This window comes from Candoia aspera, chromosome 3, assembly GCF_035149785.1.
Source record: "Candoia aspera isolate rCanAsp1 chromosome 3, rCanAsp1.hap2, whole genome shotgun sequence".
In the NCBI taxonomy this organism is placed as follows: Eukaryota; Metazoa; Chordata; class Lepidosauria; order Squamata; family Boidae; genus Candoia; species Candoia aspera.
In genome coordinates this window covers 36,978,757-36,998,448 of record NC_086155.1, presented here as the reverse complement: position 1 = coordinate 36,998,448, position 19,692 = coordinate 36,978,757, and the positions used below count along the sequence as shown (strand labels likewise).

The window sequence follows — 19,692 nt, the reverse complement described above, 5'->3', positions numbered from 1 at the left end:
CAAAGACTTTCCTTGCTTTTCCATGTCTGTTTCCATCTTCAGTGTCTTTACAGCTGTTGTTTTAATACTGCTTCTTGTCTCTTCTAACAGCTCTCTGAAACTCTTCATTAAGTTTCTTTCTGAGATTTTTGTCTTTCTTGGTTTGTCTTCCCTTCTTGGCAATTTCCACGGTTTGCTCTGGCATCCAGTGTGCTTTTTTATCTTTCTTCATTTTTGGCAGTTTCTTTTCATATTCATCCTTAATGACTTCTTTAAGTTCATTCCATAATTCCTCTGGTTCTCTATTAATGAAGTTCAGGACTTCAAAGCGATTCCTGATGTTCTCCTTGAACATGGTGGGTATATGTTCAAGATCATATCATGGAAACTAGCTGGCTTTCTTCTTCTTTAGCTTAACTTGGAGCTTGCACATGAGCAGTTCATGATCTGTTCCACAGTCAGCACCTGCCAATGTCTTTGATGCTATAATCAAGCTCCTCCACCTCCTTTTAGCAATGATATAGTCAATTATGGCTGGACAGTAGAGAAAAAGGTGATTATGTATTCCTAAAAGAGTGTCTAAAGTTTAGCTCAATTGTCAATTCTCACTCTTTGAACCAGCTTTGTATGGACAGAGAGGCAAGATCAGACAACATGATTCCATTCAGACTAGGTTTAATATGTTGTTTAAAATTGAATTGTAATGATTTCTATAAATTTAGTCACATTATTCTGACCTCACAGAAAATTTCTGAAAATTTCATTATATTCTATTATTTTTATATTATTACATTTTAGTGTTATTTTTTTCTGCTTTTCTCCTTTTAATCTGCATTGTCTTTGTTTTGTTCTTAATTGGTATTACTTGAATTGTTTAAAAAACTTGATTAAATTATTCAGAAGCTGTCAAAGAATTTGTGACTTTTTTTTTGGACACTAACTTTCATATAATTTCAATTCTACCCTTTGACATACCACTGTCATTCCCATAAAAATCTCTGAAATACTCCATTCAGCACTGTCCCACTTCAGTTTCATGCCAAATCATTTAATCACTTTCACTATTAATTCTGTTCATCCTGCTGAAGGATCCTTGTTTAACCCTTTTCACCTACTTCCAAACCAATTTTTATTTATTTCAACATCAAAATCACTTTTCATGTTCTCTGACTCTTTCTCCATACTCCCTCTAATTACATCTTTACAATTATCTTTTTCTCTCTATGCCCATAATCCAGTATCTTTCATTCCTTGCAAATATCATTCTCTTATATATGCGTATTTCCTCACTCATAACCTTGTTCACTTCATCATTTCACCAAGCATCCTTTTTCATACTTCCCATTAATGTAACTGCAACATTTCTGTGGTACTCTGTAGCATAATTCTCTTCACCCTGTTCCAAGCTGCTTCCACATAATCATTCCTTAGATTTACTTTCTATTTACTCTGTTGGGATTTCTTGTCAAATACTTTTTATGTAAGACTCTTAATTTATCTTCCCTAACTCTAACCCTCCTTTCACTTTATTTTCTTTCCTTCCTTTTTTCATTACACTAATCCTCCCACATTCAGAAGGTTTCATCACTCTTGTACCCTTCTCATTCTTTCATCCAAAACAATCAAATCAATAATGCCTTTTTATTTCTTTGTTATGTGTATGACTGGACTGTTTGTTTCAAATACATCAACCATGTATTTGAAACAAACATATTTTCCCAAGCAGATACTCACCAAATAATCACCATTTCCATCCATTTTGGGTCTTTGTATAGACCAATCATTCTTTCTGTACTTTCATTTCATCTCCATTCAACCATGTCACTTAAGAGAAAACTTCCTCCAGATCATTCAGAATTAAACACCTTCATTCCGTGTGTATATTCATCAACTTTACTCCACAAGCTCAGATTACCATTCAGACCCACTACATGCTCCCTCTATTAGTTTACAAAGATGTAACATACCTATTTTCCTTTATTCCTTTTCATTCATTAATTCATGCTCATTATCATATATTCTTTTCATATTCCAAGTTGCTATATTCCATATACCATGGCAATCAACAGATAGGCCCGCAGATATTGACCTCTCGTGGCCCATCTGACTTCAGTCAGCTGAGGCATTCATAAAATGTATTTTAATAAGATAAAGAACGAGCAGAGTGGGTTGCTGCTAGCCTTTGCCATATCTATGCCACATGCAACAATCCCTGACAATACCAGTCATTTTGGGCACATTTTGCTAGTAAGCCACAAGCTCAACCAAGGCTCAATTTTACCCCAAGTATGCTAACATTATTCTATGTAAGCTAGGATCTGTAAGAATACCTTGTAAACCAACACCTTGTTGCCCACATTTCATTGACCAGGATGTTCAATCAATATACTAACACATTCAGGATGCACAGAAATATCTTTCTGTCAGGAGATACTATTGACAAATCTGTAAGCTCTCTGTGCATCTTCAAATCTCATTCAGAAAGTGAAAAGAAAAATATGTTGTATAAGTGTGTATCTGTATAACTCTGGATTTAGTATGGCATTTTTCTTGCCTTTTAGGAAACCTCCAGTCTCACTGTTTAATCTGAGAATAATGAAATAACAAGATGTTTCCTCTGTTTCTGAAAACCAATATTGACATTTTAATTATTTCTTCAGTTTTTATCATTTTATCATTATTAAAAGTTCAATTAAAAGATAAATATTAAAATAAAACATCTCAGCTGACCAATATAAAATCTGGCTACCCAGCAGTAACAATCTGGCATAATATTAACTCTTGCATAGCTCTGGGAATAGGTCTCAGGTGAGAAAACACAGTAACTGCTAGAAAGGGAATATCTACCCCATTTCAGCATTCAAAATCTCTAACATCCTGGATTGTGATTTTACAGCTTGGCCTTGATGAACCAAATGTATCAAGGGTTAGATGACTTTCAAACATACAACAGTAATTTAGATATCAACAATTGGAATATAAAGTATTATGTTGAAAAAATTGTGAAAACCAGGCAAAATTTTATCAGAGGTACTTACCTTCAGAACTAAAGAACAAGAAAGATATGGACTTCCATAATAAAAATTCTTCTGTTTCATTGTAAGAAGAGAATTTATAGCCAAACTGCAGTTATAAAACCTGAATGTTCTTACCAGTCGCTTGCTATAGAGCAATGCAGTGCTGCTGCCACTTGCAATGGCCCAATTAGTGAAGTTCATCACATGCTTCACCTGTCTTGACAAACCACTGATATCATTCTGTTGTTGTATTAACTTCATCTGTCTCTCCTTTGTCACAGTCTGAACAGAGAGAGTACACATATATTGAATAAATTAAAAAATTACCTAACAGCAGCAATAAAGCCTCTTATCACAATGTTGGGATCTAGCAGGCATTGAGACACTGTAAGTGTTCTAATAATAATACAAGGCTATTTTTTAAATTCTGCAGCATGGAAATATATTTATGTCATATACAGTTCAATAACTATGCTTTCCAAAGGCAGTATTCCTGAATTAGAGTCACATGTAAGACTAAAGTTGTAATTGCAAATCAATTAAAAGTGTGGCTTTGCTGTGCCCTAATGTTATTTATTGCATTTATATCCACTTTTCGTTATTAAGCAACCTCAAACTAAGCCTCCTCCCATCCAAGCACTGGTCAGATTTAGACAAGCTCAATACCATCTGCCTTCTGATTAAGGAATTTTCTGTGTTCTCTTTTAACATCTCTATTTCAAAATGGTACCACTTATTCTGAAAAAAAAATGGTATCCAAAGAGCAATTGTGGGTCTCAGAGATTTTTTTAACTTTCTTTAAACAGCAAATTCCACTGTAATATCACTTCAGAATACTATCAGTTTCAAAAACAATAGGGACTGCTAACAAATCAAATCCACAAGTCAAAGTCTCATAGACAGTAACACTGACATGAGTTAAACAATTAAGCCCCATCTCTAAAATCTGGAGACGACAATATTAAAGTTTTATACAACAAAATACTGTAGTACTTTTAATCTTAGTTACAAATACTGGTTCTTCCTCATCTGTCTCATTATCTAATAACACCATTTACTTACAACTTTACTGTTTTGTATTTAAAACATATACAGCTTTGCTACCTAAAAAAATACTCAAAGCAATGTATATTGAAGATCAGTCCCAAAACTTATCATCATTATTACACCATGAATTGCATTATACTTACTTTGTTTTAGGGAAGTGCTTCTTCCAATGCTTAAATCTAGCACTTCACCTGTATTTTGACAGAGTTTGAATAAATTCTATATGTGTCCATTGCTAAGCAATGAACAAAATAGGCATCCTTAAGTGATTATCTTATTTAAAAACAAGTTTAGTAATTGTTTTATAGACTAGGCTTTCTAAGGATGTCTCTTTAACAGCAAGTCATGTTAAAATTAAAAGCGAAAGTGGGGTACCCCACACTTCTGAGAAATGCAACGGCAGACACCATGGAACAGAAGTATGATTTCTCAGTAGGATGTGTAAATTGCTTTTGCAATATCAAAATCCTACAGTATTTCAACTCATTCTTCAGAAGCAGCAACTTTACAATACAGGATAAGTTACGTAATGTTTTCCACCATTAGGTCTAATCTAAACAGATCTCGTCATTTTCTGATTAAACCCAAACCCAATGACACTATGATAAGCATGACAAAGCTTAATGACGACTTGTGATTGTAACTCTACCTTTATCCCTAAAAGTATTTATCATTTAGCATACTTAATAATAATTTAATCATACTTTCTTTCTCAGTTATATTCTGCTCAATATTTGTTTTCTGCAATTATTTTACTAACTTTGAGTTCAGCAGATCCATGGTATGGAAAGAGAATTTATTCAAAATGATCTAGTCCAGCCTTTCTGATCCTCTCCAAGTATCATGGTTTTCTATTAGAATTCTGGAAGTTGTAATCCAAGACATTAGGGCATCAGATTGGGGAAAGCAAATCTAGTACCACAACCGATTAATACACTGATATAAACTGCCTCATCGATGGCCTTCTAGCCTCAACTTAAAAATTTCTACTGACAGAATACGGTTATAGAATAAAATACTGTATGTAACACTTAGCACCACTATTTCTAATATTGCTGTAATCTATCTAGTCAGTATTGCAGGAGATGTTTCACCTAGATGGTTTTTTTTTCCCCCTGAGCTTTATTAATATGCTTCTAACTCCCGTCAGGCAGCCTGTCCTACACTTAAAAAGAAGAGAAGATAAAATAAGAAAACATAAATCCAAAAAAGCAAAATAGTACTAGTAAGAGATCTGAAATGAATCATATTGCACTCAACACAAAGATTTTAATAAGACATCACAAGAAAGAAGCATACTTTAGAGTTACACAATCTAGTGGCTTCGGCAATTGGTGCCTTTACTTTGCTCTACAATGAATGTTTACAATCATGTAAACAGTTTTAGGTAGGAAAATCAGGTTGCTTACCTGTAACTACGGGTTTTTGATTACACATTGGTTTATTCACAGTTAGGGCTCTACGTCAAACCGCAAGAAGAAACATTGTATAGTTGAGTATATTTTGCAGGCCCTCATTGAGAAAGGTCAGAAACTGTGCCAACTGACACTGACAACAAGAAAAGAACAGATTACTACAACAACTACAGCTGCAAGTAAGTAACCTGTTCTTCCCAATGGTCTCTGCATTATATACATGAGTGGTCAGCAAGCTGATTTACCACTAGTAAGGAGATGGATTTTTTTTTTTAAAGTGTTTTTCAAAAGATTTAAATCAGGACAAAGAACTACTTTGTTTTCCAGAATTTTATATACGGTCAATACACAAGATATAAAGTTTGTTAGGCTGTTATGCTGATGTGACTGTCACTAAGAAAGACAGTTTAAAAGTCAGCAGTTAGAGGTCATATAAAAGTTGAAGTAGTGGTGATGAAAATTCTGCAAGAATCATTGATAAATTTCAACTAAGTTTAGGAACCTGAAATGATGGGGGAAGTTTCCCAAGAGTTTTCATTAGCTTTTATGTTAATATGTATAAGAATGTAAAAATCCTACCAATGGGAAGTGTGGCTTGCTATGATTGCTACTCAACTGAAGTTAAAACTAATTTTAAAATACAGTATAATAAATGTCTCAGCAGGTGGCAACACTTGGCCAAATTTGACTTGCAAGCTAAACAGGGTTGGGCTTAATGAGTCCCTAGATGGGAGATTGTCAGGAATTCCAAAGCTACAGACCAGACCAGGAAGCTAAAAAAGACATTCTAGAAGCAGGCAGTGGCAAAGTGCTTGCATCTTATTGCCAAGAAAACTGAATGGATGTGTCCCTGAAGTCATCAGGAACTGAGAGTGACTTGAAGGTGACTTTACTTCTGATAAGTAAACAAGACTTCAGTGTGCATGAGGAAAGAATATTTGGCTACATAGGTTCTTCCACCGTAATAAAAATGTTGACATTCTGAAGATTTAACCTGACACATCACTTTTTTGAGAAGAGTGAAGTATGTTAAAGAACTGTACTAGCCAATCACAATAAACCTCTTCTATCACTCCTTTGCACAGTAGAGCAGAGGTGTCTTCCAACAGAGAGGAAGAAAAGTGCAGTTGTGTAAGAAAAGTTTCCAGACAACTTCAAAACCCAAGAATCAGCAGAAGTATCTGAATGCATCAAAGATGTAAAGCAGCTGCGACACTGGTGACAGAAAAAAAAATCAAGTGTAGCCCCTTTGTAATTCCAAATATTTCTATTAAATGGTAATATTTAAAGTGGCAGAATGGGAAAATTATTAAACACATAGGAAAAAATCATATTTTTAATTTAAATTAAAAAACATTTAAATTAAATCAGATCAGCTAAATCAAATATAGTAATTGTTCTGGCTTTGCCCATTTGTTTCAGAGTGTTGTCTCTGATATGCCTTTCAAAGGCCAAATGCAGCCCTAGTCCACAAAATCCCTTGGAGTTCAAAAAGAGGACAGATGTCAGAAGAAACAGTATCAAAAAGTTAGCGTACTATAGCAGTATCAGTTCCAGAACCTGGATTATGATGGCAACTACACATCCAGACTCAATTCCTTGGTGTTATTTCTCATTTTCTGAACGCTTGAATATTGAATAGAGGCTCTCTTCAGGAAAATGAAAATCTATAGGCAACCTAGACTTTTGTGTCGTATCTGCATAATATTCTGAAATATTTTTGGGCAGTATGCTGGCACTAGCCATGACTTCAATGACTAATGTATTAATTTGTTCATGGCCTTACTGTAAAAACACCTTATCTCAATAACTTTGTTTTCTGGAAGACAGTTCATCTTCTCTAATAGGAAATGGTGATACTAGAAAAATAAAATTCAGTAGGGATGTAGCAAACGCCTCTTGAATCTAATATCTGCCTTTTTCCAACCAGCAATCTGGATTTTTCTTCTGTTTTTTTTTTAACTGAGCAAACTGAACAATGAAGGAGTTGAGGTCAAATGATTAAGAATATTCTTCATAACAATTTCTCTGAATTCAGAAATGGTCTCCAATTTCTTGGAAGTCAAAGATATGGATAATAGAGTTATACCACAATGTTTTATGGAAGTACCAGTCTGGAGTCTTTTCTTATACTGAGATAAGCAGCACTCTTAATCCAGATTCATTTATCAATACCATACTGACAAATAAGGGATCTGGCAGTCAGTGAAACAACCAGACCAGAGCAGACGAGACCATGCCTTGCGTAAGTTTGCTAACTGCAATTTATTTAACCATTTAGTGGAAGACGATAGTAAAGGTATAAATGCCTGCACTGACAACTATCAAATTCATATCTTAAAGTATTATTCTCAAACATATGAAGACTAGATGATTTGTTATAATAAACCTGTTCTTGAAAACCTGACAAAAACAACAGGAATCAACTTTATAACAATCCTTTCCCTTCTGTAAGGGGCAATGTATTCTCACAACAGTAGATTTTCTAAGTGCGGCCTCCGAAGTCGTAAAGTCAAGGCTAAGGATATACTTACAAGATAACAAAAAATAAAATGTAAAATAAACACATGAACAAAATGAAGAGGAAACAAAACTTAATGTTAAGCCTGAGTAAAAATTAAATGAAAAGGAGCTCAGCTGCCCTCAAGGAGAGAAACTAAGAATATTCAGTACAAGGCAGCTGCTATAGTGGACCCAGAGAAACTGAACAGGTTGGTGGCATAACCCTTCAGCACTTGCATTAACGTAGAGAGTTCCAGCCAATAGTCTCAGCTAGACTACTCCTGAACAAGGCTCTGCAGACACAGAAACAAGATGGCTAATGAATAAAGACCACTGCCATACTGAGAAAGGGAGACAGTGGAATTTTTCAAACAATGCTAAAGCAGAAGTTAACATTATGCTCTGTTTTATGTACTACTACATTTAACTATGGTTTGTTAAATAAGTCACAACTGGATAGGTTCATATAATGTTCTTGTCAGACTCCCACAAAGACTATGACAAGCACAACTAGAAATATCTGTATCTACAGTGTATGCCAAGAAATAGTAACCACAACAGACAGCTGATAATTTCCAAGCAGGGGGGAAATGGTAGTTCAGAATTTACACCTAAGCAGGTCTCAAACCTTTTGCACTGTCTTGCAGCCCCACCCCCTTTGGAGACTTGGACTTTCTCTTGTCTCTAGCACTCCTAATATTTATTGATGATAGATGCTTGCTTATATTCTCTGCATTCCTACTTCATATTCAGTTTAATCCACCAAATTAGTCTAGGCTTTTCTGGCCACTAACTGAGCCCTGACAGTGCTAAGCCAAAACTAAAGAAACCACACTATCATTCAGATCAAGAATGGTCATTTGTAAAAACCACTTTTGTGGGCTTAAGAGCACCTATCCCACTGGATAGGCCAACATTTTCAGTCTTGGGTGTGTGTGGGGGTAAGTCTTAAGGGGAAAAACAAATGCCTTAAACCTTGCAGAGATTGGATTAAAGTACCGTATGCTAATATACCATACTTATAAACCTGTTCAATTCTAGACTTGCTTGGAGAAACTATAGTTTAAATTAAATCAACAAAATTTCCCAGAGTTTTGCTTCAAAGTGAAAATGGATGCTTCTGATCTTACTAAGAGCACATCAAAGTGGAAAGAAATATAAGCTAAAAGTTTGCTGCCACTGACTTCGCAACAGGCAGTATCAAGAAAAAGGGTATTAAAAGGTTATTTAAATCAAAGGAATAATACACATCAATAATCACATTACATTTACTTTTGCATTTAATTGTACCTCAAGCTGTTGTAAGAGAGATTTTCCCTTTTTATTGATTTCATTAATGAGGGTAAAAATAGCCACTTTGATTTCCTGTTCTACTCGTTTGTTAGTTTCATTTACTTCTTTTATCCTGAAAAGAAAGAGATCTGTCATCAGGCACTTACATTACAACATCTTCAAAATGATTTTTTTTTCACTCAAATGAACATTCAACATATAAATTGATGCAGATTCATACAAGGTATCATTATCTTAAGTAAAGATAATATTAAAAATCACAGCTGTTTCTTATAATAAAATATTTAAGGGTTTTTTTTACTACATTATAACAGCACTCTCCTGCATTTAAATCTGCTTCTGAGTTTAAATTATTTTTTACATGTTGTGAATTATAATACTTTGTAAAGTTTCTGCAACATTAAGAAAGGAGTAAAATTAAACTAAAAATCATTTATTACCATTAAAAAATCCCTGGCTATTTCACCTAGTGATCTGTTGTTAACCTTCCTTCTGGAATAAGCAACCATTTGTTCTCCTATAGTTGCCTATCCTGCTATTATTGCCAAAGCAATGTGCTATGAAGTACACAGTATTGTAGTGACTGCACTCATGGTATACACACTGTATTTTAATCTCGGATAGCAAAGAGGTTGTACTTAATATTTCTCTGTGAGACAGGAAAAGCTCCTCCTTATCAAAGCTGTAATCTGAAAAGATAGATAAAATTAAGTCCTGAGAGCTACTGATTGCTTATTATGCATGACTGAATCCTTTCTACTGAGTAAGGAGAGGCTTCTGCAAAGCCTGTAAAAGAAATATAAGTCAACCAATTTCTAGACAGCAAACGGAGTGAGCAAGCAAGGATAGCTAATACAAGTTTGCCATTTGACTTTAACGCCATATTTTAATGTAAATTTGCTTTTTTACACTCAGCAAGAGCTATTTGCCAGCAGGACTCAAGAGGCTCTGACAAGTAGAATTTTAAATGGCTGGTTAAGCGAGCCAATATTTCTTGACTACTCTTGGCAATACCTCCCAATGACTTTCAAATGAGAAAAAGCATTAAATTATTTCACCTGAGATTGAAACATCAAAGTACTGTAGCTAAGTATCCCTGAAAATAAACATTTATACAAAAACTTCTACATGGTTATCTGTGTGCCTTATACACTCTTTTATGCCATTGGTATAGTGGATCCAGTTATGGAAACTTGGTGATCACTGTTACCAACTGTTTTACTTTTAAGGAAGGCCATCTGATATTGAAATTTTAATGGTTCACTCAATTTAAACATAAGATCAGCACTTCTAACGAAACTGTTACTTACCTATTTTGTACTTGAGTAGCTGCAAAGTTAACATAATTCTTCTTTTCAAGGAGTTTTGCTAAGAGATTCTCAATAGCACCTTTTTGATTCTGAAATGCTTCTTCCAAAAACTGATACCTTCCAAACCAGAAAATACAACACACATACTATGAAGGGACAGAGTATTATTATGTTTCATTCATAAGATGACAAATCACCACATACTGTACAGCTATTAAAAAAAACAGGTTCTTCTCAATTTAGACATTTCCAACAAATATTTATATTGCATTTGAACAGATGCATCTCTAAGCCATCAGAAACATATCCTAACTTGTCTCATGTCTGAAAATAGTGTATCTCCAAGAATTAAGACTCTAAGCAATATGAGAACTTTATTTATATTCTGCGCATTTTATCAAAACAGCTCATATATGAAATCCAGAAGCGAGCCTATGAAAATAGCCATGTTTTTGCAGACTGATGATAATCTTGTCTGTTCCTAATACATGGAAATATTCTTTCTAAACATTTAACTGGCAAAGGTAAATAAGAACTTTGAAGACATATTGTCTCCTTTATCACCAGAATCCACATCACACAAATCTGTCTATTGTGTTCGTCCAGATTACAATCTGTATATGATAATCAGCTAAACTATTGCAATAGTCTATCAAAAAGAAGTCCACTATATGTTTCCTATTGCTACTTCAATATTCTAGGTAGATTAAGCTAATTAAAAACAAATACTAAAATAGATTACATAATATGATACATATCTATTATTTATACAATGCTAATATCCAGACTGCCAAAGTATCTTAAGTGACAGACAATACAGTATTTTAAAAACAGATGGGAACTAAAATAATTTAATGTCCTTAAAATTTTGAAGTATTTAACCAAGGGGAAAAAAATAGAAAGATAATAGCTTGGATGCAAATTGTTAAAGGTATTTCCATGCATTCACTTTTATCTTCATCTGACTCTTTCTGTACCTGAGAAGATGCCAATCTCTAATTCACTTGTACAGGAGAATATTCATATCTAAACTAATATCTTCAACTAGAAGATGATAACCTTAATCAATATAAACATAATAAGAATATATTGCTATTTATATCTTTACTAATGCCAGTGACTACTTAATGCAGACTAAGATTCCTAATGAGAATTAGGAAAGGGGGGAGGGGAGAATGCTTCCCATATATTTATGCTATCACATATATATAATCTGTTCATTTATAGACAGACATCATGGACAAAAATGATGTAAATTCAGTACTCATAAAGTACACAGACTTCCAAATCTGTAATTCTAGCAGAACAGAATTTGCACTGTTTTTGTACATGACTTGAACACATTTTCTGCACAAAAGTTCTATTTTGTCCACTCAAAAAAACTGAATTTGCTAGAACTAATCATTATTCTACCACTACATCTCTCTTAAAAACTGTATTTAAAACAATTAAAATGTAACCTTATGCTATAATCTATGGGCTGAACTCAAAGAACAGTTCAATTCTGGTTAAAATATCAGCAGTGCCATTGCTGATACTAGTAAAAGCTTAGCAAGTAATAATCATCAATTTATTAAATGTAATTTTCCAGCAATTTTCTTAATCAATTCAAGGATCATATTGGAGCTATGCATCCATTCTGAATGGGGAAGGTGCTTCAGAGGATATGGGGGTGCTCACAAAGCACCTGTCAGCAACAATTAAAACATCTGTATCTATAGTATTCCTGGTATCGTGCTGCTATCGTCCAAAGTTCAGAGTGAATTCAGGAAAATAGTTCTTTGGTTTAAAAAATTACCTACAGATGCATTCCTATGTGTGCTCCAAAACACCTTTTCCCCTCAGGATCCAAAGTGTTGCACAGACCTAGATCATATAATGAAAGCTTTGCAGCTGAACTACCATTAAAATTTGTTGTTATCCCCATTTTATTAAATTTATTAATGCTGATCTAAAAAAGACAATGCAAAATAAAACTATAGACATCTCTGAAATTTAATGATGCAATTTTTAAGCTATTTATGAAATTTTGATCTGTTAAAAAGATACTCCTGATTAATTAGGCAATATATTTTAGAAAAAAATTATTTTTTAAACAAGTGTACTTACAAGAACCAAAAGCACTGGTACTAACTTAGAAGAGACATTTCCTTCTCCCCACCCACCACCACCATACTGGAGGGAATGTTTCTTTCTAAAATGGCACCTGCTTCATGCATCATCTAAAATCAAAGAATATTGCTTTACTAATGTACAAGCATATAATGTTAACAGTTAAAAGTCATAATTAGATTGACAAATATTTTTAATCAGATGGCTACTTATTATTTTTCTTTGTCACATGATCTAACTGAATCAGAACTGGAAACAAAAGCCCAAATTGCTACAAGCCTATCTGGCACAAAAGAAAAAGGAATGAAGACCTTTAAATATAGTAACTATTTGAGGATTATTTTTCAAAGTTATCTGCTATAAGAAAAGGTAGATTAGGAAGAGACAGACAACTATACCTATGTTCTTTGTGTTCCAATAACTGACAATCTCTGCACGTCAGCCTGTCACAGGTTTCACAGAAAAGTTTTAACTGTTCTTGTTTGTGCACAGGACAAAAAACAGGACGTTGACCAGATGCTCCAACAGCTTCTGTGTTGAAAGAGACAGACTGTCCAAGTCACTGCACAAACCAAAATTCCAAGGAAACTAATATAATTTGTAATGTAGACAAAGAAAGCTAGCTTAAGACGATCGCTTTACCATTATTTCGGTTTCTTCTGACTGAAATAATGCTTCATTTACCTCAAATTAGCATGACAAGGACCATCTATTTAAGCTGTTTCCCTCCCTCCGGAAATATACCAGGCATTCACAGAAATGCAAAACTAATTGACCTTCCTTCAGCAAAACAGTACTGTATATTACCAGCTTCATACACAGATGAAGGGGACAGATGAGTTGCAATAACTCAGGCTGGCTATTTAATTACTTAGCCAGCCAAAGCAACTGTAGTAAAAGGTGACAAAGGGGGTCTTCACATTTATTTGTGAACCTAAGAAAAAAATAAGTTAATTTTTTGCTGTAAATAGGCCACAATTACATTTACAAAACTAACCTGCTTTGTCTCATCTTACCTCTATAACTACTTTCTTCTCTTTAATTCTTTGCCTCTAAGATTATTGCTTAATCTCAATTACCTTTCAGCTTTTCTCAACTCCTGCAGAATGTGGATACCACCCTCTATATTACATAGCTCCTTTGTACTAGTTGGTCACTCTCAAGTTCTTTTAAAAGTGAATCCCACAAGACTGTCAAATTACATTTTTTTATTGAAGTTAAGTATAACAAACATCTGAGATTTGTTCAGTTCTCCTAAGGGAATCCTCTTTTCTGCCCAACAGAGAACACTACTACAATACCATGAAAGTGGCTGAAATAAGATTGTCAAACAATATTTTAGCCATTCATAGTGGTTCTCAAATCCAAGGTATCTAGACATAGAAATTTAGCAAATGTTAAAATTGTACAGTAGACTATTTCACAACTCCAGATTGTCTTGATGGATACCAATTGCTTGAATCAAGCAGGACTGCCTCTTAAAAGAGTTTAGAAACCTTAACTGATCTCTCTTAAACCTGGACATATTTTAAATATTTTAAGATCAACTGTTAATAAGTCCTCTAGTATATCACAGTAACAGGTACAGAAGTACAGGCCTTTTCTAGATAAACACTTATATTGGCTTTAAATATTCATCTGTTTTAGACTGTTTTAGCATTGCCGGTTTTACTATATTTGTCAGATTATTTCTGACATGATTTGAAACTGTTTTGTAGATGTTGTAAAACACAGTATTTAAATATAAGATGTTTATTATTTAAAACATCTCTCAAGGACAACATTTAAAAAGTGGCCTAAAATATTGATATAAATGAAATTATAAGGTAGCAATGGCAATTTGCACTCTGTTGTCTGAACATCCCAGCTGAATAGTCATCCACAATATCAACATTCAATATTTATTTTTCAACTGACTTAAATTGAGTACATGTAGTTCCTCAACCTTTTTATCAAAATGACACAGTATGGATTTCATTATTTTAAGTAGATGACATGTCTCGAAATATTTAATCATAACTACTCAGTAAACTACTCGATAAATATTTTTAAAAGATTTCACCTGAAGAGACATCTTCTTTTTTTCTGATCATATGGTCCTTTGTAAATTTTACACGTTGATGAGCTTCTATGCATGTTTTGCAAAGCCATTCTCCACATTCCACACAGAACCCAACAGCACTAGAATTATCATCACAACTGGTGCATACCTAAAATCAAGAAAAATGTTATATTCAAATGTTGAAATGCTGACATATTCTGGAAACTACCAAAATGCATAACATATTATCCAACACATAATGTAAATCAAATCATTGCAAAGAGGAAAAGCTGGAAGTGTCATACCTGTTCAGATTTCTCATCAGAGCTGCTTGGTGCTTCAGATGTATCTTTGACAAAGTAGTTATCTACCAAATCTATTTGCCTGCATTCCTGGCGACAAATTGGGCATCTGATCACACCAACTGCAACCAAAAGAGGATACTTCTTAAACTTTTCTAGATTTTTTTGAACTTGATTTTGTTAAACTGAAGATTGATCATATTTTTCTCTAATATTTTTCTAAATCTATCAGCAAAGTGTGCCCAAAGATAAGATGTAAGAAAACTTTCTGCTTCAACAGTCTTCTATGTCAACAAAGGCCAAACAAGAAATATTGCAAATGCCCTGACAGGAACACTATTTAAAATATGTGGGTAATCAGGCAACTAAGAGTTTTTTGGGTACATTCAACAACTAGCTTATAATCATTTGCATAAGGCAAACCATATTGTAAGACATAGGTAATCTGCAACCTCTAGATTTTATGGGATTTTGGTTCTCATAATTTCTAGGCACTAACCATGCTGAATTTTGCCTGAACAAAACTGTGAGTCCAGCATCACCCAAATAGGCACAAGTAACCCATCCTTCTTATAAAAAAGGAACAGCCATTTTTATTCTTTTCCCTAAAATAAATTTTCAATCAGCACTGCTTGGGTCACTTGTGTATAACTGTAAAGAAATTTATTTATTTACTGTGGCTTTTATGCCATTCTATTCCATGAAACTGAGCAGCTTACCTCCTGTAAGAGGATTAAAAACATCAAAAGGATTTTTTAAAAGAAGAAAGCAAATAAAGTACAACTGCAATAAACTCCATTTCAAACAGTAAATAATCAAACACATACTATAGCACATACTCTTCACAGCACTTATGCATTCAAAGACCTTTACAAGAGCCAAGTCTTAAGGACTTTCCATAATGTTACTAGGAAGGGAACTAATCTAACTTTGGGGAACAGGGGGGAAGGGGAGATGTCTACAGATGACACTGTTTTAAAGAAGGGACCTGAAGAGACACTATTCTTCCAAATCTTATTGGCTGGGCAGAAATCACTAAGACAAACATCTAGATCCCAAGCCATATAAGGTTTATAGGTAACAATCAGCTTCTTGAATTGCACCCAGGAAATAACTGGTAATTAGTGCAGCTCCTAAACCAGAGCGTTACATGGAATCCATCATTACTTGGGCTAGTACATTCTTTTTGTGATGTCTGCAAGGGCAGTCCCATGTGACACTGTACTAGTCTAAATGAGTGGTGATTAAGTGTGTTACTGTTAAATAGGGCCTCTGGATCATACCTGGCATATATACATAACTGAGCAAAGACCCTTCTAACCACAGCTGCCATCTGCTCCAAATACAGAAGCCGAGATTCCAGGAGGATTCCCAGATAATAAACTAATTTTGCCTAGGGTACCGCAATCCCATCCAGAACCAAAGATGTACTGAGTAAACAGCAACAAAGGCAGGGGAGTTGTGGAGTGAGAAGGAGTGAATGTGTTCCATGTTTTCAGAGGGCATGGGGAAAGGGGGGACATTATGTGGGGAAAGAGAGAACAGGCAGTAAGATCAGGATCCTGACAGGCAGAAGAAAATATGACAGGAATCTGAGGGTGGGCCATTCACAGAGTTGGTGCGAGTCAATGGTTGTACCGATCCCAACTTCCAGCCCTCAGGGGTGTAATGCCAGGTCACTACATCTTGGGTAGCCCTGGAATCCAGTTGTTACTACCGAATGCTGGGTTGGTATGTAATAAGGCAGTTCTCATCCATGATTTGACTGTCGACCAAGTCCTGGATAGGCCCAGAGGGGGATATTTCCTTCTGAGCTGTACCCACCTGGGTTGCAAATCTGGCATCAGCCATGATCCCAGGATAGGGTGGGTGGAAATTGTCATCCAGGATAGCTTGATGGCTTTCAAAAGCTCTGCTCCACAGTTAACCAGATGTGAGACCATCTGTTTGAAGCTGTGCTCTAGAGAGCAGTTAGGTTGCTACTGTACCAGCTTCCTTGCTGTACAGTAACATCCCTGCCAGAAATGCTAACTTTGTTGCTGGTTTGGTATTGGAATCACTAAGGCTGATGGTCCTTGGCAACTTCAACCTGCCCCTGGGAGATGTGGAGTATGGGGAAGCTCAGGAATTCATCCACCATGACATGATGCACGTAATCGAGGGCCCAAAAGACAGCAGGGGTCATACTTTCAGTTTAATTTGTGTCTCAGAGCAATTGCAATGTGATCTGGTAGCAGATGACATTACCATCAATCCTCTGTCATTGTCAGATCATTCTCTGGTTGCTTCTCAGCTTGCCAGTGATACCCAGTTGTACACTTCAATCCCACACGAACCAGGTGATGCTGTCAAGGTCTTGCCCCAGTGCTAGGAGGCTGTTGGGGTCTGGATAGGGAAGAATAGGCTCAAGCTCAACCCTAGTGGCTCTGGATATTTGGACCATGTGGATCCAGGGATTCTCCATCTTTAGTCCCAAATGGGGTCGCACTACCCCATTCTGGATTGATAAACCTGGGCTCACAGCTCCTGCTCAAGGAACAGGAGGATCTGCACAGAATCACTTTGTGAGCAATTGTGCCCATTCCTAGACCAGGAGGCCCTCCTCACAATTGCTACTTTCCTGATGGCCCAAAGAGAGATAAGTTGTTTATTATACTTCTATTTTACCAGACTCAGAACACAACTCCTGGCAGTTATAACATAAAACGGAACAAGATAAAAGCATAATACTAATTAAATAAAACCATGAGGAACAGTGTAATATCATAATACAAAGGCATTAAACAGAATGGTGAGCATTCATTCCCCAAATGCCCTCTGGAAAAGTTTAATTGGCTTCCAGAAGGCCAATAAGGATACTAACCTAACTTCCAGAAGAGTGTTCCAATAATAAGGACTCACAATTGAAAAACACTGCCTGCAAACCTCTGTGAGCCAGGGGGACTATTAACAAATATGAACTGGGTGGATCAGGCAGGTTTCTTCTACACAGAGACGGCAGTCCACATATATAGGATTTTGTAGGTTAGAAACAGTCTTTAAACTGCACCCAGAAACTAATGCATCAATCGTAGAACAGATATTATATTATTATGGAGATTTTGATTGGTCAATATACAGGTTACTGCATGTTGTAGCAACTGCATTTTCTGAGAGATCTTCAAAGGCAATCCAATGTAGAACACATTGCTATAACCCAAAAGAGTTGCATTAAGTACATGAAACACCATTGCTAGGGCCTCCCACTTTAGGTAGGGCTGCAACTGACACACCAGCAGAGCTGGGCAAAGGCCCTCCTGCCCATGGCTTCTATCTATAAGAAGCCATGAGTCCAAGGTGATTCCAACAATATAAACGTGCTTTTCAGAGAGTGCACCCCACCTACTCAAGAATTATCATTGGAGCTGACAGAAGACCTTTCCGAACAAACAGTAACTTCATCTTACTTGGGTTCAGCTTCATTCTGTTTCACCCCACCCAGACTGAACAGCCTTCAAAGGCCAGTTCAAAACCTCTATGGCAACTCTGGCTTGGCACAGGATAGATACGTACAGCCAAAAGTCATCAGCACACTGAACTCACAAATTATTTTCCCAGAGGCTTCATATAAATGTTAAACAGCAGGAGGAAAATAATCAAAACCTGAAGGATTGCACAGGACCATCAGCCAACCTCTCCTCCTCTACTTTCACTGACTGGTACCATACATTCAGGCAGGAGCAGAATCTAGTCCCAACATCCAACTCTCACAGGAAGTCCAAAGGATACCAAAGTTGGTATCAAGACATCTAGAAAGACTAGGGCTACACTTTCCCCATCCATGTTCCAACAAAGGTAATCAATCAGAACATTCAATGCTGTTTCCATCCCATGCCTTGGGTCTGAATCTAGATTGAAATGGGTCCTGATAATCTGTTTATCTGAGAGTGCTTTGTACTTGACACCTCACCATCTTTCCAACAACCTTCCCTAAAAAATGAAGACTGAAAACATGTTAATAATTATCCAAAACTGTCAAGTCTAAGGATGGCTTCTTGAGGAGAGGAGCAGCATCACCTCCTTCAACGTCTGTGGGAACACCCTTGCCCAATGAAGCCTTGACTATCTCCTGAACCCAACTCATCACATTCCCCCTAGTCCTCCAAGTAGCCAGCAGAGGCATGGATCAAGCCACAAATTATGGCACATTTATCCTAAAACAAGTTTTTGAAGAGTTCATGAATTGGCTATATTTGAGATAATAACTGATTGTTCAAGAAGAGGCTGATGTTAGATAGGTACTGGATTGTCTCTTAAGAACAAATTATCACTGAGTAATTATCATTCATAGTAACATCAGCAGCAGATGAAACCACTTTTCAAAACGTCTGTACTACCATTTTGTATTAGTCTCTTTCTGATAAACAAGATCACCACTGAATTCCACAGGGATGAGAAGCTTTCACAGCACGATACAGGATCTGGACCTTTTCTAAAATGATAAAATTAAGGAAGGAGTTTGATCCAGAAGAAAAATGAATATTTTATAACTTTGTCTAAGAATGAAAGATGAGATGGTGTGTTACTGCATGATCTTGAGCATACAGTCTCTGTAATTTCAAATTAAGATTTATTTTTAAGGAATTGAGTTAGTCTCTTTTAAAAACAACTAAGGCTGAAATACATTGACTGTTG

At 35.7% G+C, this 19,692-nt stretch overlaps 1 protein-coding gene across 1 annotated transcript in view; it reads right to left on the bottom strand.

Annotated features, from left to right (window-relative positions):
- Positions 1 to 19,692, bottom strand: part of TRIM33 (tripartite motif containing 33) — a 72,564-nt gene that overhangs the window by 35,952 nt on the left and 16,920 nt on the right. Inside the window, exons 2-7 of the mRNA XM_063297392.1 lie at positions 15,022 to 15,140; positions 14,738 to 14,885; positions 13,074 to 13,206; positions 10,564 to 10,680; positions 9,251 to 9,365; positions 3,132 to 3,278 (exon numbers count right to left, since the gene is read on the bottom strand). Coding sequence (XP_063153462.1) covers positions 3,132 to 3,278; positions 9,251 to 9,365; positions 10,564 to 10,680; positions 13,074 to 13,206; positions 14,738 to 14,885; positions 15,022 to 15,140 — 779 coding nt within the window. The remainder of the gene's footprint in view (positions 1 to 3,131; positions 3,279 to 9,250; positions 9,366 to 10,563; positions 10,681 to 13,073; positions 13,207 to 14,737; positions 14,886 to 15,021; positions 15,141 to 19,692) is intronic.